The sequence below is a fragment of the Bos javanicus genome, chromosome 7, assembly GCF_032452875.1.
Source record: "Bos javanicus breed banteng chromosome 7, ARS-OSU_banteng_1.0, whole genome shotgun sequence".
Taxonomy (NCBI): Eukaryota; Metazoa; Chordata; class Mammalia; order Artiodactyla; family Bovidae; genus Bos; species Bos javanicus.
Genome location: NC_083874.1, coordinates 80,378,330 through 80,404,720, shown reverse-complemented (window position 1 = coordinate 80,404,720; position 26,391 = coordinate 80,378,330). Strand labels below are relative to the sequence as shown.

General features: G+C 39.5%; 1 protein-coding gene across 3 annotated transcripts in view; it reads right to left on the bottom strand.

Annotated features, from left to right (window-relative positions):
- MSH3 (mutS homolog 3) overlaps positions 1–26,391 on the bottom strand; it is a 183,405-nt gene that overhangs the window by 122,144 nt on the left and 34,870 nt on the right. For all 3 annotated transcript variants that reach the window (XM_061424296.1, XM_061424297.1, XM_061424298.1), the window contains exons 9-12: positions 14,736–14,848; positions 10,739–10,853; positions 5,093–5,177; positions 2,375–2,484 (exon numbers count right to left, since the gene is read on the bottom strand). In XM_061424296.1, coding sequence (XP_061280280.1) covers positions 2,375–2,484; positions 5,093–5,177; positions 10,739–10,853; positions 14,736–14,848 — 423 coding nt within the window. The remainder of the gene's footprint in view (positions 1–2,374; positions 2,485–5,092; positions 5,178–10,738; positions 10,854–14,735; positions 14,849–26,391) is intronic.

Here is a 26,391-nt window from a genome sequence, read left to right as displayed (position 1 = left end):
TGAACTGTGATTGCACTGGGAATTAAGATAGACTAAAAATATAAAATATATATATATTTATAAAAATATAAAGAGATTTAAGATAATTCATGGATGACTGACAAATAATGGGCTCTTGAAAAACTTAGGGAAACCCACTTTACATCGTGCTGAATTCCCTTGTCACCAATAATTTTAATATGATCTCACGATAGAAGAAAACTAAGCCCTAAACTAACCTTTGGTCGCCAATGTCAGAGACAGAATATTTGCCTGGATAAACAACTGATATGATCAGCATGGCACCTAATGTCAGCATTAAAACAACAACGACTATACAGCTGAACAACTGACTAATCAGCTAAAGATTTTCTCTAGGTATTTGGAACAGGTTGCAAGTGCAATTAAGACTTAACTGGAATTCTTCTGAAGTCAGTTTTAATTGATTAGAGAGCTTAAAGTTTTAAAACTATGACCTAAAATAAAAAGGGCAAAAGAAGAAGCTTTGTGTGCTTGTTTTCAGCTATATACGCTTTAGAATGGTCTAATGTTCACACTTGAAAGCACTGGAGCTCAATGCATGGAGTGCTTTCTCTCAGCCTTTCTGGGCAGGGAGGATCCCAGGAAGAATATGATCAACCCACAAGGAACATACAACATGGTCTACTGAATTCATCTCAAATTAATCCTCTTTATACAAAACAAGTTTAACAACAGAAATAAAAATTTTCATTTACATGAAAAAGTCTGCTAGTAAGTCTGTTTCTGCTGAATATTTCAACCAATCAAAAAAAAAAAAAAATAGTAAGAACGGTGTGGCTGCTTAGACAGATGCCTTTCCATTAGCCAGCAGGCAATGCTTCTTACACGGCTGTCCACAGACTGCCTGCTCTTGTTCCATGAGGCATCTTTATCTCATACAAATGCTGGCCCAAAGCAGACTTCCATTTTCAGAGTTTCATCTTTACCTAAGTCAGTTTTCACTACCTGAAGGTCTTTATGGTCAAGAAAAGAAATCATAATAACCCACTAAAACCTGAAATGATTTAGTAATTATCATCATCAAAACAGTATTTTAAAGCCTATGACCAACAGTGACATCTGCTATCCTTTGCCAAAGATGGCTATTTACCAAGCCAGCATAAAATGCAGCCATGAGTGAGGCTGCTGTGCAGTTTAAAAGAGACGATGCACATAAAGCCCCTGGCACAGTGCTTGCTGTAAGATAAGGAGCTCAAACATGGCAGTTAGGATTACTGTCTTATTCTGTTCCTTACAGCAGCCTGTGAGAAGGTATTGTACCACTGCAAAGGTGAGAACGCGGTGTGCTGGGGCTGACGGGCTATGGCCTTAGTGAGACTGACTCACACTCATATAACACCAGCACCACCCCCTCTCTGCTCAGTCCATATGGGAAGCTGTTCAGGATGGAGTCAATGCTGATCTTACCTTTACGGTCTACCCAGTTGTGAAATGTTGAGCAAGTTATTGAAACTCTCTGAATCTCTTTACTCATCTCAAGGATCTACCTCAGAAGATGATTTGAATATTAAATACTGGGTCAGAGCAAAAGCACAGTAGATAACAGCATTCAGTCATTCAGTCAACATTACTGGGACTCCTACTAAGTGAGAGGCACAGGTCACAGCTCCCAAATCTATCTGCGTGTCAGAATTATCTAGGGAGCTTTTAAAAATTCCAACTCCCAGGCCACACTAATAAGTCACAATATGTGGTGGCAGAACACAGGTATAAGTTTTTGGAGCTTCCCAGATGACTTCGATGTGCAGACAAGCTTGGAGACCACTATGCTTAGGCACTAGGCTCACCTACCTTTCCTGAAAGCTCTCCTAGTTTACTCATTCTTCTCTCTTAAACATCTCACACCGAAGCCCTCTTTCAGATTCCTACGCTCCTTCTCTAGCTCAGGTTCTCAGAACCTCTCCGTGAACTTGCTAACTTGTCCCCTACCCATCACTACTTTCTCCATCCCCCTACACCCACCAGCTCTGATCCAGCACTCCCGTGTGCAGAACCACTGGATTAACTGCCTCTGGCTACTAGCTCCTCAGCCCAGCCTGCAAAGCCCTCAACAAAGGCAGTGCCCCATATTCCCAGCACCTCTCTCCCTACACCCTATGCTACTGATGACCCAAACCAACTGATTACCTCACTCTCCCCAGGTAGATCCCATGTCTTTCAACTGCAAAGACTCATTCTTGGGAACAAGGAAAAAATCCTTATGATATTGGACAGTATATCACTAGTTACAAAGTGAAATCTTCCCCAATTGAAAATGGTGTTCTTATAAACCATGGTGACCTTGGTTTTAAGGAGGCTGATGTACCTTTAATTTCATAATTTCAGATAAAACACAAAAAAGAATTCCTTTTACCTTAATTTAAGGAGCGGCTGGGTCACCCACTTCTTTAACTTGCGTCTCCCAAATGAAGTTTTAGTATGGTCTAAAACCCAAAATAAACTTCCTTTGGTTTTCATATCAGTCTAAAAAAGACCAGAAAGCATGTTTTATTAACTCAATGATGGTATTTGGACCAAAATTGCCAGTTGTTCATGTGCCCTAATTATTCCATATTCCCCAATTATAATCTTACACATGCTTAGCTTTTATGCTCAAAACAGGTGTTCAATGTATATATATATACACATACACACACATATATACACACATTCTGTTTCCCAGGAGGCACTAGTGGTAAAGACCCTGTCTGCCAATGTAGGAGATGTAAAAGACACAGGTTCCATCCCTGGGTCAGGAAGATCCTCTGGAGGAGGGTACGGCAACCCACTCCCGTATTCTTGCCTGGAGAATCCCACGGACAGAGGAGGCTGGTGGGCTAAGATCCACAGGGTTGCAAAGAGTCGGACACACCTGAAGCAACTTAGCACACACGCACACACACACACACATCCAAATAAACACACACAAAGTAATGACATTTTGCATAAGAAAGATATACTTTATGTGTAGTTTTTAACTAACAATAAATTACTGAGAAGTCTCTTTTAAAACATCTGTCCTGAACACCTTAAAAATATAACTGCATCCTTTCCTGGCTTAGGAAAGCACAGTGAAAATAATTTCATGTTCCTTTGGCAATTCAGTATCTCCCACTACTTAAGAGTTGACATTCTAAAGACAGATAATCTCATGACAACACTCTCTCTTAAGGAAAGACGTGAACGTGCACTGCACCCTAGGACTGTACCCGGGAGGGTTTGATTTTAGCCTCTTATTAAATACTTAGCAAAAGTTTATCTATGCTTTGCTACTTCAAACCATTGAAAAAATTTACAATTAACTAGAGATTGTATTTAACCAAGGTTTCACTGTAACACAAAATGTCTATTAATAGGTTTGTTTAATTTGGAACACAGAGTTACAATTTTCATCTGAATTTGTTTTTGCCTTTTCCTTTTCCTTCATATCAACAAACAGGTACTTATAGGACACCTCCCGTGTGCTCAGTAGAATGACTGGCAAAGGTATATTAAGACACAGTCCCTCCCTCAGGGCTCTTATATCCAGGTGTGGGAGGAAAGACTCCCAATGAGGACACAATGTCATCTGGCAGAAGGCAACTATAAAAGGTGTGCTACAACCTCTCCAGACCTCGGGAGTTTAAAGCAGAGCATGGGAACAACAGTGGTCATGGAAGGTTCCCTGACGACGAGCTGGGCACGCAGAACTGACCTATGAGGGGAATCCACATAGGTGACTGCACCATCCCATCCTGAGACAAAAGCCCAACTGCTGGGACCACAGTGAAGGGTCCCAGGAAGAGCGCGGAGCATTGGAGAAGCACACTCAGACGGGAGAGGGACAGGTGCGGGAGACGGAGGCCTGTTACATCTTTGCTCTCTCTGCTACTCAGACCCCTCCTCATGACCCTTTTCCACTGATCCATGGAAAAGGAGGAGAAAGCTGAAGTGTGAAGACAAGCAGAAGATGTTAACTCTCAGTCTCCACTTCTACAAGTGCCCGAGTCCTAATAGAGAAAGGGGTTTTTAAAGGGTATTTTGAGGATGGATGATTTTTGCCTTAGGACTTTGATTTTGGAACTGACGCCACTGTGATAGGACCTGAACAGGAAGGATGTGGAAGAAGTACGGAAATCTTGGAATGCTGGGGCTGCATCTGGAGGCTCTGACTGTGGGCTCTACTCCTACCACTTGTTTCCTGTCTTGGGGATGTATATAGCGTTGAAGAGAAAGACTTGTGGGAAAGATGCTGAACTTCCAAATAACAGAACGATATGATAAAAATGCTCATGCATAACAGGAAGGCTGACTGCAGTACATAAGGACAGCCTGACAGAGGGAGAAACCTGAATGAGAGAAATTAGACAGTAATAAACAAATCCAAGAGTCAGGAGACTGACTAATTCAGCATTTACTTTAATTCACAGCAATAGCAGTGATTCACAGCAGATGGTTCAGCTCTTTCTACTTACTCAAATGACTCGGAACTACCTTATATTTTTGTGACTTTATGTTATAATAACATTATTTTTACAATATAGTAGCTCACACTTTCAAGTGATAATTTAATGAATGAAAGCAACAATTTTAATATCTTCATTATCCTTCACATTCATCAATAAAGGGCAAGTAAGCAATGATGAAAGTTTGTGAAGTGAAATATTATGTATCTTACAGTTAAACGGAGTATCAGAGAAACTTGTTTTATATGCTGGACAATGAAGTAAGGCTACAGACATTTTAACAAAAAGTTATATAGAAAACAAACATATGTAGAAAAACATAACCAAGCAGATCAAAAATATCCACTGTATATTAATTTCTAAAGATGATACCTTTCCAAAGAAATATTTAATATAAAAATTATGAGGACGGCCATATTGCTTCAATCATTAAAAAGCATGCTCTAAAGCTCCCAATGTAATCCCTGAGTAAGTATTTCATGTGTTTGATTCTCCAAAAAGTGAGCAGTACCATTACCAAGAGATATGAGGTAGACCAGCCGGCTGAAGACAATACTGTTTCACCTGCACTAAGAACAGACTGCTGCTTCATCCCAAATTTCTTTTCAAAACCATTTTGAATCAAATAGCCCTTATGTTTGCCTGACCTGATTCTGAAGGATTTCCAGGTTCCTTAATGTTGTTCCATTAATTGTCATAAATTCCATTTCACCTGACAACTGTTTAAAATTCCTGTAAAGGAATGAAATAAAAGCCATGAGGCAAGTGCATAAAGAAACAGAAAAACAAATTCAGTGGTTACAAATATTCCAGTAACATTACAACAAAAGTTTAGCCCTCTGATAGGAAATCAAACCAAAAAAAGCCAGAAGAATATTCATTAAAAGATTGTCTTCCACCAGTGCTGGTGCTTTTAGGTAAACTGATGTGAAAGGACAGCCATTCTCACACCAAAAACTAAAACAAAGGAAGTAATGGTATTAACAGCTTTTTAGTTTTTTAATTTCCAGTAACAGAATCAAGCATAGTCTTTTAGTATCAGGAAAGCAAGTGGGGGGTCTCTTCAGGAAAAGCTATGCAATTTGCTAGAAAAATATGTCAAGGTGCTTTAAAATGTCCTCCCTCTTCTTTGGCATGAGATCATCTTGATAAACACTTTAAAAACTTTTAATCAACATTCTGATACGTGCAAATGTTATTTATTCTATAATCAAGACCACACATTCATGTGGCTAATGTTTTAGTAGAGTCTAAACTGAAAAAGTAGAAATTATTTAAGTTCAAAGAATTCACATTTTCCTTATGCCCCTCCAAGTACCCCAAACTAGATTAAAAGCTCAGTAAATTTCAAATAAGCTTGAGTATTGAGTTCAATGTGATTACTAAATGCATGCACGATTCAAACTGCATCCTTGTTAGTCTTTCATGTTAAAAAACATATTAATCAATGCATTACTAATTCAATAATTAATTTCCTTTATAAATCAGTCCTTTGACATTTCTATCCACAGCACTTACAGACTTGATGGATCATTTTTCAAAGCAAGGAAAATAACAGCAGGTCACTAAGCTATTTGGAGGGAAAGCATGAATGTTTGCATCATAAAACCAATCCCACTCATCATGGCCCTAATAAGAGAAATAAAATCCAGTTTCCCAAGCCAGTGATGGAAGAAAGCCTTCATCTAGGAATCTAGAGCCTAGAATCAAGGCCAAGGAGCCAGTGTTCATTGAGAGATGCCTTAACTTCTAGATGACTCCCACAACAAAGACCCAGAGACCTGAAAAAGAAATAACTTGCTGCATATTAGGAACACTACCTAGTGACTGAACATTGTCCTGTGGCAGTGTAATATACCTGTGACAGGTTTACCTAGCTTCCAAAAGATGACTTGTTAAAGATTTTCAGAGGGAAGCAACTCCAACACTGATAGCAGGTGTGTGCGGCCAATCTCTTCTTCTTGTAACTGTTAATCTGCCTTGCATTATGGAAATTTATGTTCTTCGGTGATCCTTATTAATAGATCTAAGCTCTGTGGAGGCATGGGTTATTCATGCCTTACACATTTTGCAGCACCTGCAGAGCCTAGCAGAAAGCAGATGCTCAGCAAAGGTCTGTCATCTTTCGATGGGGAGGCCAGTTTGGGTCTCTTTGTTTTCCTTTGAGTCATAAAGACCAGAAATATATGTGAAACATCCAGAGACAATAATAAAATGTAAAACATTATTTTTAGGAAGAAACAATTGGGCAGTGATTTGCTGTACAAATGACAGATGTTCATACTCCTTCATGGTGAAAAACAGTTGAAAGTACTGCTAGCCTGGCCTCTGAGTTGGTATCCAACCAGGTCTCATAAGTTTAAATAAAGTCATTTACTTTCCCCTCTCCCGACAGGTTTAAACTACATCCTAGGGGTGATTAATGAACACTTGAGTACCTTAACATATTATTGACCAGAGATGTATTAATGCCACGGGCATGAGTTTCGACAAAAATGCCCCTGTCAATAAAATGTTAATCATTCTCAGACACTGGGAATGCTTAGCTGGCATCAAGAACCCACAATCCAGCAGCACTGACATCTGCACTGATCTTAATAAAAGAGATCGACCACTAGGAATATTAAGTTAAACCAATTCCTATGGCACAATAATTACCAAACAACTAAAAGAACTAACTCTGCTTTCAGGTTTCCCATGTTTGGATGATAAAGTACTCTGGAGTTGTGACTCTTCCTTACAAATACAAAAGAAATTTCCTCTGTTGGTGCCTATTTTCAATAGGAATTATATATATATTTTTGAACTCAGGGTTGTATCTGCCAGCATTCCCTAGTGATCAGGAATGATCACTGATTAAGCAACTCTAAATTATTTATCCTTTTGGAAGAAACCAAATTTGATATGCTTTGAAATAAACCTTATAAACAAGGCCTGGCTAGCATTCACACTGTGTGAACTTCGACAGAAATCTTCCAAGTAACAAGGGAAAATACTTCATTAATATTTTGGACAACAATAATACATAGTATGTATATGTACATCAAGTTTTATAATGGGAGAAAAACATTCCTGCTAAAAATTGCCAAAGAAGTTTAGGATTCCACATCACTCCTATTTCAACTTTTAAAAAAATGAAAACCAATCTTTCTGATTCAGACAAAGGCAGCAAAGGTGCAGACCTTATGTGAAAGATCAATCCCTTACAAAGATTCTATTTAAATACTGTTAACATTATTTGAAAATGAAAACAGAAAAAAAAAAACCTACCATATGCACCATCTTACATATGAAATCCATAGTATAAAATAATTCTCTATATAGTTTTCAGAGTTCATACATTCACTATTAGTCTAACTTTTGATTGTTAACTTAGAAATTATATCATATTACAAAAATTCAGTTTTATTGTAAATTCACTTCTAATTTATTTGCAATTAAAATGAATATCTTTGCATTCCTAACTACTGCCAGTAAGCATATTAGAGAAGAAAATAGTAAGAAAGATGACCTACAGATCTCCAAGGATTCACTAGGAGAATACACAGTACTCAGCATACAGTTCATATAGCTATGATTTATTGCAGTGAAAGGATATAAAGCAAAATCAGAAAAGCGAAAAGGTACACAAGGCAAAGCCTGGAGGAAACCAAGGGCAAGCTTCCAAGAGTCCTCCTTGGCAGAAATACACAGCATGCACTTACCTACCCCAGAGTGAGTTGTGGCAATGTATGTGAAATATTTACCAGAGAAGCTCATTAGAGACTCAGCACCCAGGATTTTTCACTGCTGCTGCTGCTGCTGCTATGTCGCTTCAGTTGGGTCCGACTCTGTGTGACCCCAGAGATGGCAGCCCACCAGGCTCCGCCATCCCTGGGATTCTCCACGCAAGAACATTGGAGTGGGTTGCCATTTCCTTCTCCAATGCGTGAAAGTGAAGTCGCTCAGTCGTGTCCGACTCTAGCGACCCCATGGACTGCAGCCTACCAGGCTCCTCCATCCACGGGATTCTCCAGGCAAGAGTACTGGAGTGGGGTGCCATTGCCTTCTCCGGATTTTTCACTGGGGGGCTGTTTTTACAAAGGTACCTGCTCCTGAGCAGGTGCCAAACTTACAGCTCTCAGAAAGTAAGTAGTTGTCCAATATAAACCATACTGCCTTCAGAAATGGTTTAGGCACAGGGAGTCATTCTTACCAGAAAATGCTGGAGATTGGCCCCAAATGCAAGTCCCGGATGCCAGTCAAGAGTCAAGCTTGAAGTAGGGTTTTCTAAGGATAAATGTCTCATCTGGCTTGCCATGTTAATCGGTTTTCAGTATCAGTGTTATATTTATATTCTTTTGTGTTCCTTCTAGTTTACTCTTTATTCCTAAATTGATCTTTTCTGGACATATAGTTCATTCTTAAGTCTTATCATCTCATTTCAAAGCCTTCCTATTTCTCATCTATTCTCCTTTGTTCTTTCACATTTAGCATCATTTCCTCAATGTCGTTTAGCTCATTTTGAAGTAGTAGGTTATAGTTTTTATTTCATCTGTGAGCATGTCTTTCTGGTGTGCGTTTATTTTCTATAAGGATATTATCCTATTCCCCATTCTTTTCTATTATAATTTTATATGGGATTTTCAATTTTGTTCTTTTCCCACTGCTAATTTTTAAGTGAAAATTTGTTTTCCATAAGTTTCAAGACATAGACACTGTTTAGGAAAGCTGCTGTTACTTTATACATCTCCCTCTTCTGTTGCTTTTGTGTGGTATTTAATCATGGAACCTCACCTGCTTTCATTCATAAAAAGATTAAATGCATGAACATTGCTCTTTAGCCACAATTAGAAAACTGGACACATTGTATTACATATGCGCGCACACACACACATATATATACACATACACATATGCATATAATTGTGTGTGTGTGTGTGTATTTTAAATTGTTTTTCAGGCAGTTGAACATCAGGCAGCATAGAACTGTGGTGCCTGAAAGAAAAACAAAAAGAGATAAACACTAGGACTAACGTCTCGGAGAGACCAAGGAAAGTTGAAACTGTGAGACCGAATGCCAGAGATGACAGAGACGCACACAGAGAGATGCAGAAGGGTGCGCTCAAGTCTTTGGCCAAGCCCTGATCCTTAAATTGTGGAGGACGTCACATGAGATCATAAGAAACAGCAGGATGAACAAGGACCAGGGTTCACACATGGCTTAGTATAGTTTGTTCTCTAATGAGAATGGCTGCTGCTGCTGCCAAGTCACTTCAGTCGTGTCCGACTCTGTGCGACCCCACGGACGCAGCCCACCAGGCTCCGCCGTCCCTAGGATTCTCCAGGCAAGAACACTGGAGTGGGTTGCCATTTCCTTCTCCAATACAGGAAAGTGAAAGTGAAGTCACTCAGTCGTGTCCTACTCTTCGCGACCCCATGGACTGCAGCCTACCCCAGGCTCCTCCGTCCATGGGATTCTCCAGGCAAGAGTACTGGAGTAGGGTGCCCTTGCCTTCTCCAAATGAAAATAGAAATACCTCAAAATACTTGGGACACTGGGTAGAAGTCTCAGAAGTGCATTGGGTGGGGTTAAAATACACAAAGACAAGGACTTCCCAATCTTGGTACCAAATGATATTTTACTGAGACAGCTCCTATCTGTCCACTCCATCTCTGCAGAAGAGGAAGCAGCTTACTTACAGGATCAATATGATACAGGACAATTCTTCACAGAGCCAAAGGTAAGGGGCCAGTAAAGATAGAATATGGAAAGGCAAGAAAATTATTCTGTTACCCTTTTTTTCCCACTAGCTTTTAAGATAGCACTTTCTTCGAAGGTCAATTGCCAGCTTTTAAATCTCTCAACTCTACAAAGTTAATCACTCTTAAAAAGCTGTCTATGTTAGTGGCTATCCTCTTTATCTTCATCTTTATGGTCTGTGAAATTATGACTGAAATCAAGAATAAGAAAGGTGATGAAGTTTTATGAACGCTTTTAAATACGCCTTCTTAATACTACTTGTCAATTAACTGTGCTTTAATATAAAGCACAGTTCTTTACTCAACACTAAAATACATTCAATAGCAATCATAAATACAAACTGACCCAATTCTTAAGCCTTCTATTAATTTTTTATGTCAACTAACATTTTTAATACTCCTCAGTAACAATACCACACAAGTCACTCTTGCCCCAGAATACAGTATTCCATCAAGAGCAGGTAACTGAGTACAGTACTTACCAAATTCAATTTAAGAAATGTTTTTTAATATAACCCTACCCTTCTTAAAATTTTTCAGAAACCACTTACTTGGGTTTGGAAAGCACCTTTTCCAAGTTAAACTCTTTGAGGTATCTTATTATGGCAGCCAAAGAACAAATCACAGGCTTCTCCAAGTTAATGATGTCAGAAAAACTTTGAGAACCTAAAAAACAGAATATATACCTTCATTAAAATTATTATTCATCATATTTAAAAACAAACATTAAGTGAAATAAAATTTTGTTTATAATTATTGAAATAATCATTTAGACACTTAACTCCTAAAATTACCCTTTGGAAAAATACAGATTATAAATACCTAGAGTATGAAAAAGGGCAATTTTCTGAATTGAACCTTCTTTCAAAAGCAAGGGATCAAGTATTTTCAAAGTGTAAAATGCTCATCTGCTTTGACCCAGAAGTACTCCAAACTGCTTGTTAAAGATGTGTATACAAGGAAATGAGTTGAAAATCTTTCATAGTAGTAAAAAATTACAGAAAACCTAATTGAATATCAATTAATAGATAAATTTCAGTACCTCTAGATTGGTATGCACCTACTACTGGAAAGGACTTTCCCATTAGCTTTCCATCTGGTCTCCCACTCCCTGTGCCCTATCAGTTCAGTTTAGTTCAGTTCAGTCGCTCAGTCGTGTCCGACTCTTTGCGACCCCATACACTGCAGCACGCCAGGCCTCCCTGTCCATCACCAACTCCCGGAGTTCACTCAGATTCACGTCCATCAAGTCAGTGATGCCATCCAGGCATCTCATCCTTTGTCGTCCCCTTCTCCTCCTGCCCCTTATCCCTCCCAGCATCAGAGTCTTTTCCAATGAGACAACTCTTTGCATGAGGTGGCCAAAGTACTGGAGTTTCAGCTTTAGCATCATTCCTTCCAAAGAAATCCCAGGGCTGATCTCCTTCAGAGTGGACTGGTTGGATCTCCTTGCAGTCCAAGGGACTTTCAAGAGTGTTCTCCAACACCACAGTTCCAAAGCATCAATTCTTCGGCGCTCAGCCTTCTTCACAGTCCAACTCTCACATCCATACATGACCACTGGAAAAACCATAGCCTTGACTAGATGGACCTTTGTTGGCAAAGTAATGTCTCTGCTTTTGAATATGATGTCTAGGTTGGACATAACTTTCCTTCCAAGGAGTAAGCGTCTTTTAATTTCATGGCTGCAGTCACCATCTGCAGTGATTTTGGAGCCCCCAAAAATAAAGTCTGACAGTTTCCACTGTTTGATGGGACCGGATGCCATGATCTTCACTTTCTGAATGTTGAGCTTTAAGCCAACTTTTTCACTCTCCACTTTCACTTTCATCAAGAGGCTTTTTAGTTCCTCTTCACTTTCTGCCATAAGGTGGTGTCATCTGCATAACTGAGGTTATTGATATTTTTCCCGGCAATCTTGATTCCAGCTTGTGTTTCTTCCAGCCCAGAGTTTCTCATGATGTACTCTGCATATAAGTTAAATAAGCAGGGTGACAATATACAGCCTTGACGTACTCCTTTCCCGATCTGGAACCAGTCTGTTGTTCCATGTCCAGTTCTAACTGTTGCTTCCTGACCTGCATACAGATTTCTCAAAAGGCAGGTTAGGTGGTCTGGTATTCCCATCTCTTTCAGAATTTCCCACAGTTTATTGTGATCCACACAGTCAAAGGCTTTGGCATAGTCAATAAAGCAGAAATAGGGTATTCTTAACAGAACAGGCAGAGGAATCCTTTTGAAAACGTACATCATATCATTAGATTACTTTGCTTTCAAATCCTGCAACATCTCTCAACTCACTGAGAGATGTGGCTCAAGTTCATAAGGATCTAAAAGTCCCTAAAAAACCTGCTCTCCATCTCCTTTTATCTCTGAGCTTACCTCCTAATAGTCTCTTCCTTAGTTACTCTGTACCAGCACCCAGGCTCCCTGACATTCTTTAAACACACCAGGCACTTAAATACACTATACTTAGTGTTGTTTCTGCCTGAAAAACTGTTTCTTCGCTCATCCATGTGGTTTTCCCCCTTAACCCCTCTAATCTTTGTTCCATCTTCGTTCAATTGCCATTTTCTCAGTGCGGTCTTCCTTCACCACTGCATTTAAAAATTCACCTCTTCCCTGTCTGTCTTCTTTTTAAACTCTGTGCATTTATTTATTTTTGGCTGTGCAGGGTCTTCGCCGCTGCGCGGGCTTTTTCTCTAGTTGCTGCAAGCAGGGGCTACTCTCCAGTTGTGACGCACAGGCTTCTCAACCGCGATGGCTTCTCTTGTTGCTGAGTACGAGCCCAGGGTGCGTAGGCTGCAGTAGCTGAGGCACGTGGGCTTAGTAGTTGCGGCTCCCAGAGTCTAGAGCACAGGCTCAGTGGTTGTGGTGCAGGGGCTTAGGTGCTCTGCGGCATGTGGGATCTTCCCAGACTAGGGATCAAACCCATAGGACCTGCACTGGCAGCTGGGTTCTTTACCACTGAGCTACCAGGGAAGACCTTCCCTGCCTTTCTCTAAAGAACTCATCACCTTCAAACACTATTTTATTGTACACCTCCTCCCGCTAGACTAAAAAACTCCAGAAGGGCAGGAATTTTTGTCTAATTTCTTAAAGTATAAACAATACTTTTAATAGGCATTCAATAAAAATTAGTTGAAATAATAAATCCAAGTCATATTTAATAAAAATAAAGAATTATGCATGTTCATGTGTAGACCTGTACATGAAAAAATTCTTAAGAATTTGACAGGAGGGACTTTTACCTTTTTCCTTATACACAACTATGTTTTGATTTTTTTTTTTTGCAGTAGGTATTTACTACCTTTAGAAAAAATTATAAGACACTGTCTATAAATCTGTAATATAAAGTATATTACTTTCAACATAACTTTTTGTAAAAACAAGGTATAAATGAAGAATTAACTCTTTTCTCTTCTACTGAGAGTTTCATCTTTTGACTGCCCAGCTCTGTTCCCCAGGAAACCTGATAAAGATGGAATGCCAATGTGTTATGAGACAGCACTGCATATGGAGGAAATGGCCTGAAATCAGGAAATTGCATCCAGACTAGGAGAGGAATTACCTGATTCTAGAATTTTGGCCTTCCTTCAGTACACTGACTCTTTGAACTTGGTATGTCCTTTGGAGAAATTCCAGCAAGAGCTAAGGTTTCCTGTAGGGCAGACCCTGCATCCACCTGCTTTCTTTGCAGCTGAGTTGTCACTAGAGGATGCCGGGAAGTTCAGCGCCCAGTGGCTCTATGGACTGCTGCAAAGATGGAGAGGACTCCTCCCGCTAAAGAAATGGTGCTGCGCCAGCAAACTGGATTTTCTGTCCTATGTGATTCTAGGTGAACTGGATGCCAAGAGTGGCTTATGTATTTTCATGACTTAGTCCTGTCTTTAGCTGAGCATAATTTGATGATTCCTTGGCATTGGCCAAGACACCATGAGATTAAAAAGAATGGGGGGAAAATGCCATAAGACACTGATGCCTAAGAGGGAGCTGGGGGAGGTTGGTCCAAGGGTGAAAGCTTTGCAACAGGATAAAAACGGATCTTAACATAAGCTGGACTGGCAAGAATGAGGGGTGCAGGCCAGACCAAACAGACACTCAGCTGAGGAAACGTGAATCAGACAAATAATGGATTCAACCTATTAAGACCCTGTCAACAATGTTCTGGTATTTTAATTCTGGGCATTAATTTTTAGAAGTGCTAGCCTTCCTTAGGACATTTCTCCACACATTTTATAAAACTGCAAGGAAAATCATGGCCACCTTTTGAGGGAAGAAAGAAGGAAGATGACTCAGTAATTAACTTGTCACACTCCATGAATATGTCAAAAACACCACATTACTAAAATGGTCACAACTACAAAAAGCAACTGCAGTAATCCATCTGATAAGTGTAAGAACAGTGAATGCTTTCCTCTGCTTCTTCCAGTTGTTTATCAATAACTACCTAGCTTTCACTAGCCTTTAAGTCAAATTTGCACTTTTATCCAGATCTCAACTCAGTTACATTTGCAGACATATGGCTAACACGTATAAAATATTTACCTTTAATGTCGACTACATCTTTTGCATAAAATTCTGTAACCTCTTGGAAAGCATGGCTGTATTCAAAATACACATTCTTCATCCTTTCTACTCGAATTCTATCATCCCGCACACTGAAAGAAAAAAAACGAAAATTTAAAAAATAATTATACATAATCTTGAAAGATCTGTATTCAGGCCCTGACCTGACCAAAATAAATACTCATTCATTATTTTTTCCCAAGATGAAAAAAAAAAAAAAAGATCTAAGGTTTCCCTGTCAAAAGTCTATATTTAATAAAACACTATTACTTTAACTACTGGTATTTTATATCACCTCCACATAGTGAGCACTCTAAACATACTATTATCAAGAACTTATTAAAATTACAGTTACTTTAATAAACACCAAAGAGAGAAAAACGGAAAAGCAATCAATTTAACTGCATCATTTGTGTAAATCCACTAACAAGAGAACACATCACTGAGTATTTCTTTCCTCGAAAAGGCATCTTTGTCTGGTTGGTTCTGTGCTAAGTCCATTTCTTCTACCAGAGCCTCCCTAGTCAAATATAGTAAATTCCTCTTAGGTCCACTCCCACTCTTTACTTAAAAGAGGAACTTAAAAAGCCTCTTGATGAAAGTGAAAGTGGAGAGTGAAAAAGTTGGCTTAAAGCTCAACATCAGAAAACTAAGATCATGGCATCTGGTCCCATCACTTCATGGGAAATAGACGAGGAAACAGTGGAAACAGTGTCAGACTTTATTTTTTTGGCTCCAAAATCACTGCAGATGGTGACTGCAGCCATGAAATTAAAAGACGCTTACTCCTGGGAAGGAAAGTTATGACCAACCTAGACAGCATATTCAAAAGCAGAGACATTACTTTGCCAACAAAGGTCTGTCTAGTCAAGGCTATGGTTTTTCCAGTGGTCATGTATGGATGTGAGAGTTGAACTGTGAAGAAAGCTGAGCGGTGAAGAATTGATGCTTTTGAATTGTGGTGTTGGAGAAGACTCTTGAAAGTCCCTTGGACTGCAAGGAGATCCAACCAGTCCGTTCTAAAGGAGATCAGTCCTGGGTGTGCTTTGGAAGGAATGATGCTAAAGCTGAAACTCCAGTACTTTGGCCACCTGATGTGAAGAGTTGACTCATTGGAAAAGACTCTGATGCTGGGAGGGACTGGGGGCAGGATGACAGAGAATGAGATGGCTGGATGGCATCACCAACTCGATGGACGTGGGTTTGGGTGAACTCCGGGAGTTGGTGATGGACAGGGAGGCCTGGCGTGCTGCAATTCATGGGGTCGCAAGGAGTCGGACACGACTGAGCGACTGAACTGAACTGAAGATTTCTTTAAAACTATGCATGTATGTGTATATGCTCACCTGATTACATAAACAAAATCATCAAATCATCATCCATGCTGCTAGTACACTCTCATCCATTTCCTATTTTGCTTTTCCCCCTTCCCCTCCCTCTTCTCCTGTCCTAATCACCTCACTCCCAAGCCATGGTAACAGCCTAGGAGGAATCCTTTCTCATTTTTCTCATGTTCATATGGTCACATACATATATACTCACACATACACACATACATATACATATATACTCACACATACTCCATTTCATAAAAATGGAGCGACTTTATATAAACTTTCCTGTATCTTGTTTTCTCTACTAAGCAATAACTCTTGGAATTGCCTCCAAATAAAGTGACCTAGATACAACTCATTCTTTCTAATGGCTAAAAAAATATCTGATAGTATGTAAAAGCCATAATTTATACAACCATTTCTTTACTATTGGACATTCACTTGATGTTAATATTTTGCCACATGTTACTTTAGAATATTTTTATCTAAAAAAGTTATAGATACAGATGTATCCAGCACACGTCCCTCTTCAGTCATATTCATCTACCATCTTTAGAAGTAAATGCTACCATCAACTTGGTGTATATCACCACCATGTATGTTTTTATATTTTACAACATATTTTATCATCTTTACACAATACATTGTATTGTTTCATATTTTAAATCTCACATAAGCAATACTTTATTATACATACACTTCTACAACTTGCTTTTGTACTCAGTACTATGTTTCCAAGATTTGTACATAAAGCTAGACATGCTTCTTATATTTTCAATTATTTCTTATATTTGAGTAGACTTTTAAGATTTGTCATTCAAATTTAATTAATCCGAATTTATTTGGGGGGATGGTGTGAAGTTGAAAATACACTTTTATTTTCCATATGATTATCAATTAATGACCAAGCACCATTTATAAAACATTCCATCTTTTACTACTGATTTATGATGCTGCCCCCACATTTCTGTATATGTGTGACACTGTTTCTAGCTTCTATCCTATTCTACTATCTTTTGTCTACCTCTGTATCAGGGCCATAGTACTGTGATTTCCATGGCTTGGTATCAATATCTGTGGCAAGGCCTCCACCTTGTTTTTCAAGATTGTCTTCATTACTCCTGGGCTTCTGATTTTCTTTAAAATTTTAGGTTCATTTTGTCAAGTTTTACAAAAATCTTATTGGGCTTTTGACTGGATTGCAATGAACTAATTTAGAGAGAAATGATATCTTAACAAATTAAGAGATCCCACTGTTAAAGATGGCATAAGATCTCTACTTATTCATGTCTTTTATATCTAACAACATTGTTCCATTATTTTCTCCATATTATATGTACCTTTGGTTGCACTCACTCTTAGATTAATAATACTATGAAGGGAATCTTTTCTTCTATTATATTTATTAAAAGCTTATCATTGGTGTACATGAACCCAAATTCTTATATGCAGCAATTATACTAAACACTTTTTTCTTATATTGTCTGTGTATATATTAATATCACCCACAAGAGGAAAATTTCTATTTTTCATTTCTTTTTCCTATCTCATTACACTACAAGCTAAGACCTCCAGGGCTACGTTGAACAAAGGTAATGCCAACAGGCATCCTTAGTTTCTTACTGAAGCTAATGGGAATGCTTCCAAAGTTTCAGCTCTTAAGTATGATATTTGCTGTGGGTTTTGGAGTAAATGACTTGTTAGCCAAAGGCTTGGTAAGTTCCCCAGTTTTTGCAAAAAGAAAAAAATTAGTCATAAATGATTACTGAATCTTACCTAATATTCTTTTTACAGGTGTTAAAATGATCATATGGTTTCCTCTCACTTAACCTCATATTATTCATATTTTCTAATGCTGAATGAACCCTGCATTCCTGGAATATATTATACTTGTAATGATGCTCTGTACTGCTTAAATAAAGTTATAAACTTGATTTCTTAGGTTTTTTCCCCCAGAATGTCTGTGCCAGCATACCTAGCTCCAAAGGCTTTTTCTGTTCTACTATAAAACTAGACAGGCATCAGCTGCTTCAGAAAGAAATCTTAAAGGGAGGATTTTCCCCCATCTGTGGTGCTGAAGAGGATTTTTCCACCTTAATCCAATGCAGAGAGTATCAGATTAACTCTTGCAAATCTCTCGTCAATTTTTATCTTCCTATAGACACCCTTAATACCTGAATTTTTAGAAGCCTGTTGCAAAGTTATTTAGCCACTCAAAGAGCAATGAGTGACCTTACATGAGTCCCACAATGTTTCTGTACAAGTTCCTAGAGTGAACACACGAGGCAGCTGGTAACTCAATTACTGTTCTAATTAACATTTTGTTCGAGAAGCAGATAAGAATTTAGAAACCCATTAAATCTGATAAAAAATGACTTGTCAGTTATCTTTGAGGCTTTCCATGGAAGCATTACAAGAGTGTTAAATTCAACATTTTGCAATCTGTATGTTAAATACCCTCCTACATTTTTTTTCCCCCCACAAACTGGTTGGAGTTATATGTGAAATCTCTAATCTGTGGTTTCCTAGATTTTTTTCTTTTTATGGTAAAATCAAATCACTGTATCTTCAAAACAAAAGCCTTCCTGAAACACTATATACATAAAGAGTAATATCCAGCCAGAGAATTTTGTCAAACTGGATATTAGTAAAATTTCTATGTTCAACAGAGAACTGTCAATCTTGGTTTCTTCAAACTGCAGCCTGCGGAAATACCCGGGTGGAAAACACCAGCAACAAACATTAAAAGCACAGGTGCCACACTCCAAATGTGTTCAATCTGAATTCAGCAGGAAGCTGGGGGAGAGAGGGTATTTTCAGCAGCATTTTGGGGGTGATCCACAGGCAAAGTGCAAACCACAAACACTCATCTATATGAAAAATACTGGTGACCATCACAGGACTAGAGTACGAAGTGGAAATGTAAATCTCCAAAGGCAGTCCATGTTTTAGCTGCTCTATTAGAGGTGGGCAGTCAGTATCTTTGCACCAAAAAAACCAGTAAGGAAGTCAACTAAGGTCAAGTAATTGACACAGGACTTTAAAAACGATTTAAAAAAAACAGAAACAAAAAAACATCTTCCCACCCTCTTAAGAAGCTGTTTGTGACCAGGGGTTGAAGCCTTCTGAATGGAAAAGAGGCCGCAGAAGCTATGCTCCTCCAGGGACCTGGGGAGGCAACTGACCTTCTGGGCCGGATGGGAGGACCACTGTCAACATGCGAGGAGTCTCAGTCATCACACGGGGTAGGCAAAGCTGGACTGTCTTAAGATTTCCAATTTAAAAATTCCTTTTTGTGTATTACATGCCTGCCAGTTGCCAGATATACTGTATTTGAAAAGTTAAGTAGTGATAAGACTCTCAACAAGAGCGGAGTCCATGCTAAAAAAGAGGGGGAGCTTTAGACCGAGGAACTTTTAAAGTCAACTTGGACATAAAACTGGTAATTTTCAGGTGTTGAGTAACAGACTACCTACAAAGGTTTTGATAATGTAATTGTGACCAAATGTCAGCTTACCAATTTTATGATCTATGCTGACTTTGGAAACTATCATTTTTATATATAAAAAAAAAGCCTTGTTAAAGGCTGATAATCTACTCTAGGAAAACTCAAGGCCTTTTCTGACAGTGTATTTACTGATAATAACAATACAGACTGAGTTCCAAGCTTGCTGAGTGATTAAATTCTGTCCTCTGAAAACAGAATGCAATAGAGGTTGAGATTAAATAAAACAGACCATGTAACATAGTCACGCTGTCTCCATATTAGGATGAAATTCATTAATTTTATCACTGCTCATAATAGGGAACTGCCACCACTTTCTTAAAAGACAAAGGGCATAATGTCAAATTATAAAGACAACCACTAGAACAAAAATATCAGAATAACCCCAGCAGAACAGCAAGGAAAACATACCACAGTGAAAGATTCTTTGAAAGATATTTAAAAAAGAAAATTAAATACCGGCAAGCTAATATCACATATATCTGCCATGACAACAAATGTGAGTTAAACTCACCTATTTAAAGAAAATTAACCTCAGACTGGATTACAAGATAGAAAAACTTTCTACACTACCAATAGGAACAAAATTTTAAATCATTCAGAAAGGGTAGAAATGGATAGATGGAAAAAACTGCCCAGATGGATACATTAGGCTAACACAAATTTTTTTTAAAAAGCGTGGGACAAGATTTTGCTATTAGACAAGGTAAAATTCAGGACAAAAAGCATTACAACAAGACAAAGAGAGCTACTTAAAGATAAAAAGGACAGGATAGAAGAAAAGCTTTCCATCCCATATTCTTTTAAGACTTTTAAATTTCTGATCCATTCGAATATACTACTTATTAAAAATTGCTTATTAAGAAGAGAGAAAAAAAAAAGGAAACCAGATTTACATAGGCGCTCCCGGAAGACGTCTGTCCATTTCCCCCAACTTGAACCTGAAAGGCTAGGAGATCAGGAGACGGAGTGGCTGCCGCCATCCTGCCACCTTGCGGAACACAAGCCGTCGGCCAACACCAGAGTGGGAGACAAAGGAGAAGAGCTCATAAACCCAGCCATGCCTAATTCCAGCCCACCTTCAAGCTTTTCACTGATGTGAACCAAGATGCTCATTTTCTACTTTTTAAAAATTCAGTAACAACTCAGTAGAAAGTATAGGGTTTTAGAAAAGTCAAAAAGGAGTCTTTCACTGTCCAGAGAAGGAGGCAGACACCATCTCACAGAGAGCGTCTTAAAGATGGCAACAAATGGAAGTGAGAAAAATCCAGCCTGATTTCAGCTGGTGAGGCTGCTTCAGCCCCAACTGAGAGGGAGACAGAGGATAAGTCAGAGATTCTAGAGACCATGATGACCCCCCCTTCCCCACCATGCAGAGCGAGAAGGACCCTTGCCAAGTTACTGCTGGGGGCTAGAAAGTAAAAGCAGCTTTAGGGCCAAGCCCCTGCAGGATTAGAAACAGCTGAGGTAAAGAAACACTAGGACGTGGCCCCAGAGGACAGCCCAGCTGGGGAGCGAGGGGAAGGACTGAGAATTTCCTAGCGCACTGTGTAAACCCCATGGGGCCTGAGGCAGAGAGAAGGCCTAAGGTCCAGCGAGTAACCAAGGCTGGCAGCTGTGCTTGCTGTTCTAAAGACTAAGATAGGAGATCTTATCTTAAGGGAAGACGTCTATACTAGCTAAACTCATGTCTTTCCAAGAAAATCTTCTGGTTTTTATTTTTTCTTTTACATTAGTAGTTACTTTAAGAGGGAAAAACAAAAAACAAAAAAACAGGTAACACGCCATCAAAAAATTGCTAATCTGTCTGGAAATTGCTAACCTGAAGGAAAGCACTTCTATCTGCAATAAGGTTAGGAAAATAAAGAGAATTAGAGTGCTCAAAGTTGGGGAGCCAGTGGGAAGGGGAAGATGAAGGGAGAGGAAAAGGGGGCAGAAAAGTCCAGGGGCCTAGAGAAGGCGTCATTTCTGTCCACAGTCATAATCAGCTCTTCTTCCCTGACCCAAGAAATCTTTCCCAAGGATGAACTCCCATGGAACAGTATTTTAAAACCTCCATCTCTTCTTAATCTTTCAGTCTATCCCAATCATGAATCTTTTTACCACCCATCTCCACATACCACAGCCACAGGCCTGTGCACACATTCTAACTTAACAAGCCAGCCAGGACTCACCTCCTCTAAGAAGCTTTCCCAGAAGAATAACCACAGGCCAGGATGACCTGTGCTTTCTACTGGACCCGCGGGACTGTGGTTTGTAAAGTAATACCTTCAGAAATAGATTTGTAAAGTAATACCTTCAGAAATAGTTACTTTGTTTGAAGCCCACATACTTTTTGTCAAGAACTTTACTGCCAGAGAGAGAAATACAAACCGTAATATGCATTACAAAGGAATGAAAGTTTCATGGAATATTAACCAAAATAATGTCAACTGTGCTATAAAACATTCAGTTCAGTTCAGTCGCTCAGTTGTGTCTGACTCTTTGCGACCCCATGAATCGCAGCACGCCAGGCCTCCCTGTCCATCACCAACTCCCAGAGTTCACTCAAACTCACGTCCATCAAGTCGGTGATGCCATCCAGCCATCTCATCCTCTGTCGTCCCCTTCTCCTCCTGCCCCCAATCCCTCCCAGCATCAGGGTCTTTTCCAATGAGTCAACTCTTTGCATGCGGTGGCCAAAGTACTGGAGTTTCAGCTTTAGCATCATTCCTTCCAAAGAAATCCCAGGGCTGATCTCCTTCACAATGGACTGGTTGGATCTCCTTGCAGTCCAAGGGACTCTCAAGAGTCTTCTCCAACACCATAGTTCAAAAGCATCAATTCTTCGGCGCTCAGCCTTCTTCACAGTCCAACTCTCACATCCATACATGATCACAGGAAAAACCACAGCCTTGACTAGACAGACCTTTGTTGGCAAAGTAATGTCTCTGCTTTTGAATATGCTATCTAGGTTGGTCATAACTTTCCTTCCAAGGAGTAAGCGTCTTTTAATTTCATGGCTGCAGTCACCATCTGCAGTGATTTTGGAGCCCAGAAAAATAAAGTCTGACACTGTTTCCACTGTTTCCCCATCTATTTCCCATGAAGTGATGGGGCCAGATGCCATGATCTTCGTTTTCTGAATGTTGAGCTTTAAGCCAACTTTTTCACTCTCCTCTTTCACTTTCATCAAGAGGCTTTTTAGTCCCTCTTCACTTTCTGTCATAAGGGTGGTGTCATCTGCATATCTGAGGTTATTGATATTTCTCCCGGCAATCTTGATTCCAGCTTGTAACATTACTCCTTTTGAAATCCAGAAGCAGCAGAGGTGAAGGAAGGGAATGGCTGCTTCTCTGTGTTTTTCCTGAGAAGCCGTATAATAGAGTGGTTCCGAGCCTGTGCTTCAGAACCAGGAAAATCTGGGTGAAATCCCAGTTCTGCCCCTTACTGGTGGAATACCTTAGACTTAACAGCCTTAGGCCTCAGTTTTCTGGAAATCTGTATTAAAAGAACAGCTGCTCCCTCATAGGGTTTGTGACGATTAAGTCAGTCAATAAATATAAAGCCCTTAGAATAGGTATCTAATACCTACTGTTAGCTATTGCTATTATTATTAATATCCTCACTACTACTTAAGAATGAGAGATAGCAGTAGTCAGGTGCTCAAGGGCAAAAGAGAGAGCTTTAAAAACAGATGGAACTGGGCAGGACAGGCACAAAGGAAAGACCACGCCAGCAATGAGAAATATTCTCAGTAGCTCCCACGATGTGTTTCTAACGGCAGCTTTTTCACTCCAGGGATGAAGCTGAGGAAAAGCTAAAGAGGGATTGCAGAAACTACTGCCCCTCCCCAAAATAGACACAAACCGTTTTCATTAAACAGGGAGAAACAAAAGAAGTCATTCTAAGGGTCATTTAAATAGCAGTCTTCAGAGTAAAGTAAGCCAGAAAGAGAAAAATAAATATTGTATTTTAACACATATATGTGGAGGCTAGAACAATGGTACAGATGAACCTATTTGCAAGGCAGGAATAGAGATGCAGACATAGCGAACAGACACAGGACAGGCAGGGGATGGGATGAATTGGGAGACTGGGATTGACATGTACACACCACCATGTGTAAAATAGACAGCCAGTGGGAATCTGCTGTGCAGCACAGGGAGCTTAGCTGGGTGCTCTATGGTGACCTAGATGGGTGGGATGAGAAGTGGGAGTGGCAAGGAGAACCAAGGAGGAGGATATATGGATATATGGATATACATGTAGCTGACTCACTTTGCCGTACAGCAGAAACGAACAACACTGTAAAGCAACTGAATTCCAATAAATCAAAATTTTTTTAATTTTTAAAAATGAGAAAACAAAAGATATGGATTAATTTTAAAGTTAAGCGTTAGAAAAATTAACAAAAGCTGCTAAACTCTAAAACTGATAACCTCGATATATACATACTACTACATATAAAATAGATAACTAATAAGGACCTACTGTACAGCACAGAGAACTCTACTCAACACTCTGGAATGACCTATATGGAAAAAGAATCTGAAAAAGAGTGGAATGTATGTGTATGTTTAAATGATTTCAGGCTTCCCAGTGGCACAGTGGTAAGGCAACCACCTGCCAATGTAGGAGACACAAGGGACATGGGTCCAAGCTGGGTGGGGAAGATCCCCTAGAGTCAGAAATGGCAACCTACTCCAGAATTCTTGCCTGGGAAATCTCATGGACAGAGGAGCCTGGCAGGCTGCAGTCCATGGGGCTGCAGAGTCAGACACAACTGAGCACCCAAATCCACACACATATGTGCATATCTTTTCCCATACTCTTCTCCATCACGGTGTATTACAGGATACTGAATGTAGTTCCCTGTGCTATACAGTAGGATCTTGTTTATCTATTTTGTATATAGCAGTTTGCATCCATTAATCCCGAACTTCTAATTTATCCCTCTTCCACTCCCACCTTTGATAAACACAAATTTGTTTTCTGCGTCTGTGAGTCTTTCTCTGTTTTGTTAATAAGTTTATTTGTACGACATTTTAGATTCTGCATATAATGAGCAGAGGATAAGATAGTTAAGACAGCATCAACAACTCAATGGACATGAATTTGAGCAGACTCCAGGAGATAGTAAGGGCTTCCCAGGTGGCACTCGTGGTAAAGAATCCACCTGCCAATGCAGGAGATACAAGAGATGTGGGTTCGATCCCTTAATCAAGAAGATCCCTTGGAGAAGGAAATGTCAACACACTCCAGTATTCTTACCTTGGAAATCCCATGGACCTAGGAGCCTGGCGGGCTACAGTCCATGGGGGTCACATGAGTCAAGACATGACTGAGTGATCGAGCACACACACACCAGAAGACAGTGAAGGACAAGGGAGGCTGGCATGCTGCAGTCCATGGAGCTGCAGAACTGGACACAACTTAGCAACTGAACTACAAGACAAGTGGTATCGTGTGGTATCTGTCGTCCTCTGTCTGACTGACTTTACGTAGTGTGATAATCTCTGATAATCTAGGTCCATCCATGTTGCTATAAATAACGTCATTTCATTCTTTTTTATGGCTGAGTAATATTCTATATATGTACCAAATCTTCTTTATTCATTCATCTGTTGATAGACATTTAGGGTTGTTTCCATGTCTTGGATACTGTAAATAGTGACGCTAAACACAAAAGCATGTATCTTTTCAAATTAGAGTTTTCTCTAGATATATACCCAGGAATGGGACTGCTAGATCTTATGGCAATTCTATTCCTAGCTTTTTAAGGAACCTCCATACTGTTTTCCATAGTAGCTGCACCAATTTACGTTCCCACCAATACTGTAGGAGGGCAACCCATTTTTTTCTTTAACAAGCAAAAGAAGCATATGAAAACATCATTGGTGATCAAAAAAGAAAAAGTAAGTTAAAACCAAAAATGAGACACAACTTCACACTCACTATAATGGCTAAAATTAAAAACAATGTTAACACCAAGGACTGGCAAAGATATAGGACAACTATAATCCTCATATCCTGCTGACGACAGCACATAATTGGGTAACTAAGAGTTTGGTTGGGCTTCCCTAGTGGTCCGGTGGTTAGGAATCCACCTGCCAACACAGGGGACACAGATTTGATCCCTGGTCCAGGAAGATTCCACACGATGCAAGGCTACTAAGCCCAGGCTCCAGAGCCTACACTCTGGAGAAGCCATGGCAACGAGAAGCCTGTGCGCCATAACGAGCGAGTAGCCCTTGCTCTCGGCAGCTGGAGAAAACTCATGCACACCAACAAAGACCCAGTGCAGCCAAAAATAAATAAAATTAAAAGTTTGGCTGTTTCTTATACAGGTAAATATATACTTACCAACAAAGCCCAGCGATTCCACTCCTAGGTATTTGCCCAAAATAGAAATACATGTCCACAAGAAGACTAGAATACCAACACGCTCAGCAGCTTTACTGCAAATGGGCAAACACTCAAACGTTCAGCAAGTGAATGGATAAACAAATTCTGTGGAAATACTACAAACAATAAAAAGGAACAAACTACTCACACACTCATAGGTTTTATGCTGTAAGGGGCTATACACAAACAATGCATACTGTAATGAGCCCATCTATGTGAAACTCTGTAACAGTCTAACCAGATCAGTATTCGTTTGGAGTAGGAGGTGGAGGTAGGGAGAAGAATCCAAAGAGGCACAGGGAAATTTCTGAAAAGAGGGAAATGTTCTATATCTTAATTGGGGTGGTGGTTACATTGATGTATATATTTTTTCAAAACTGATTTGACTTATACACTTAAATTGTGTAAA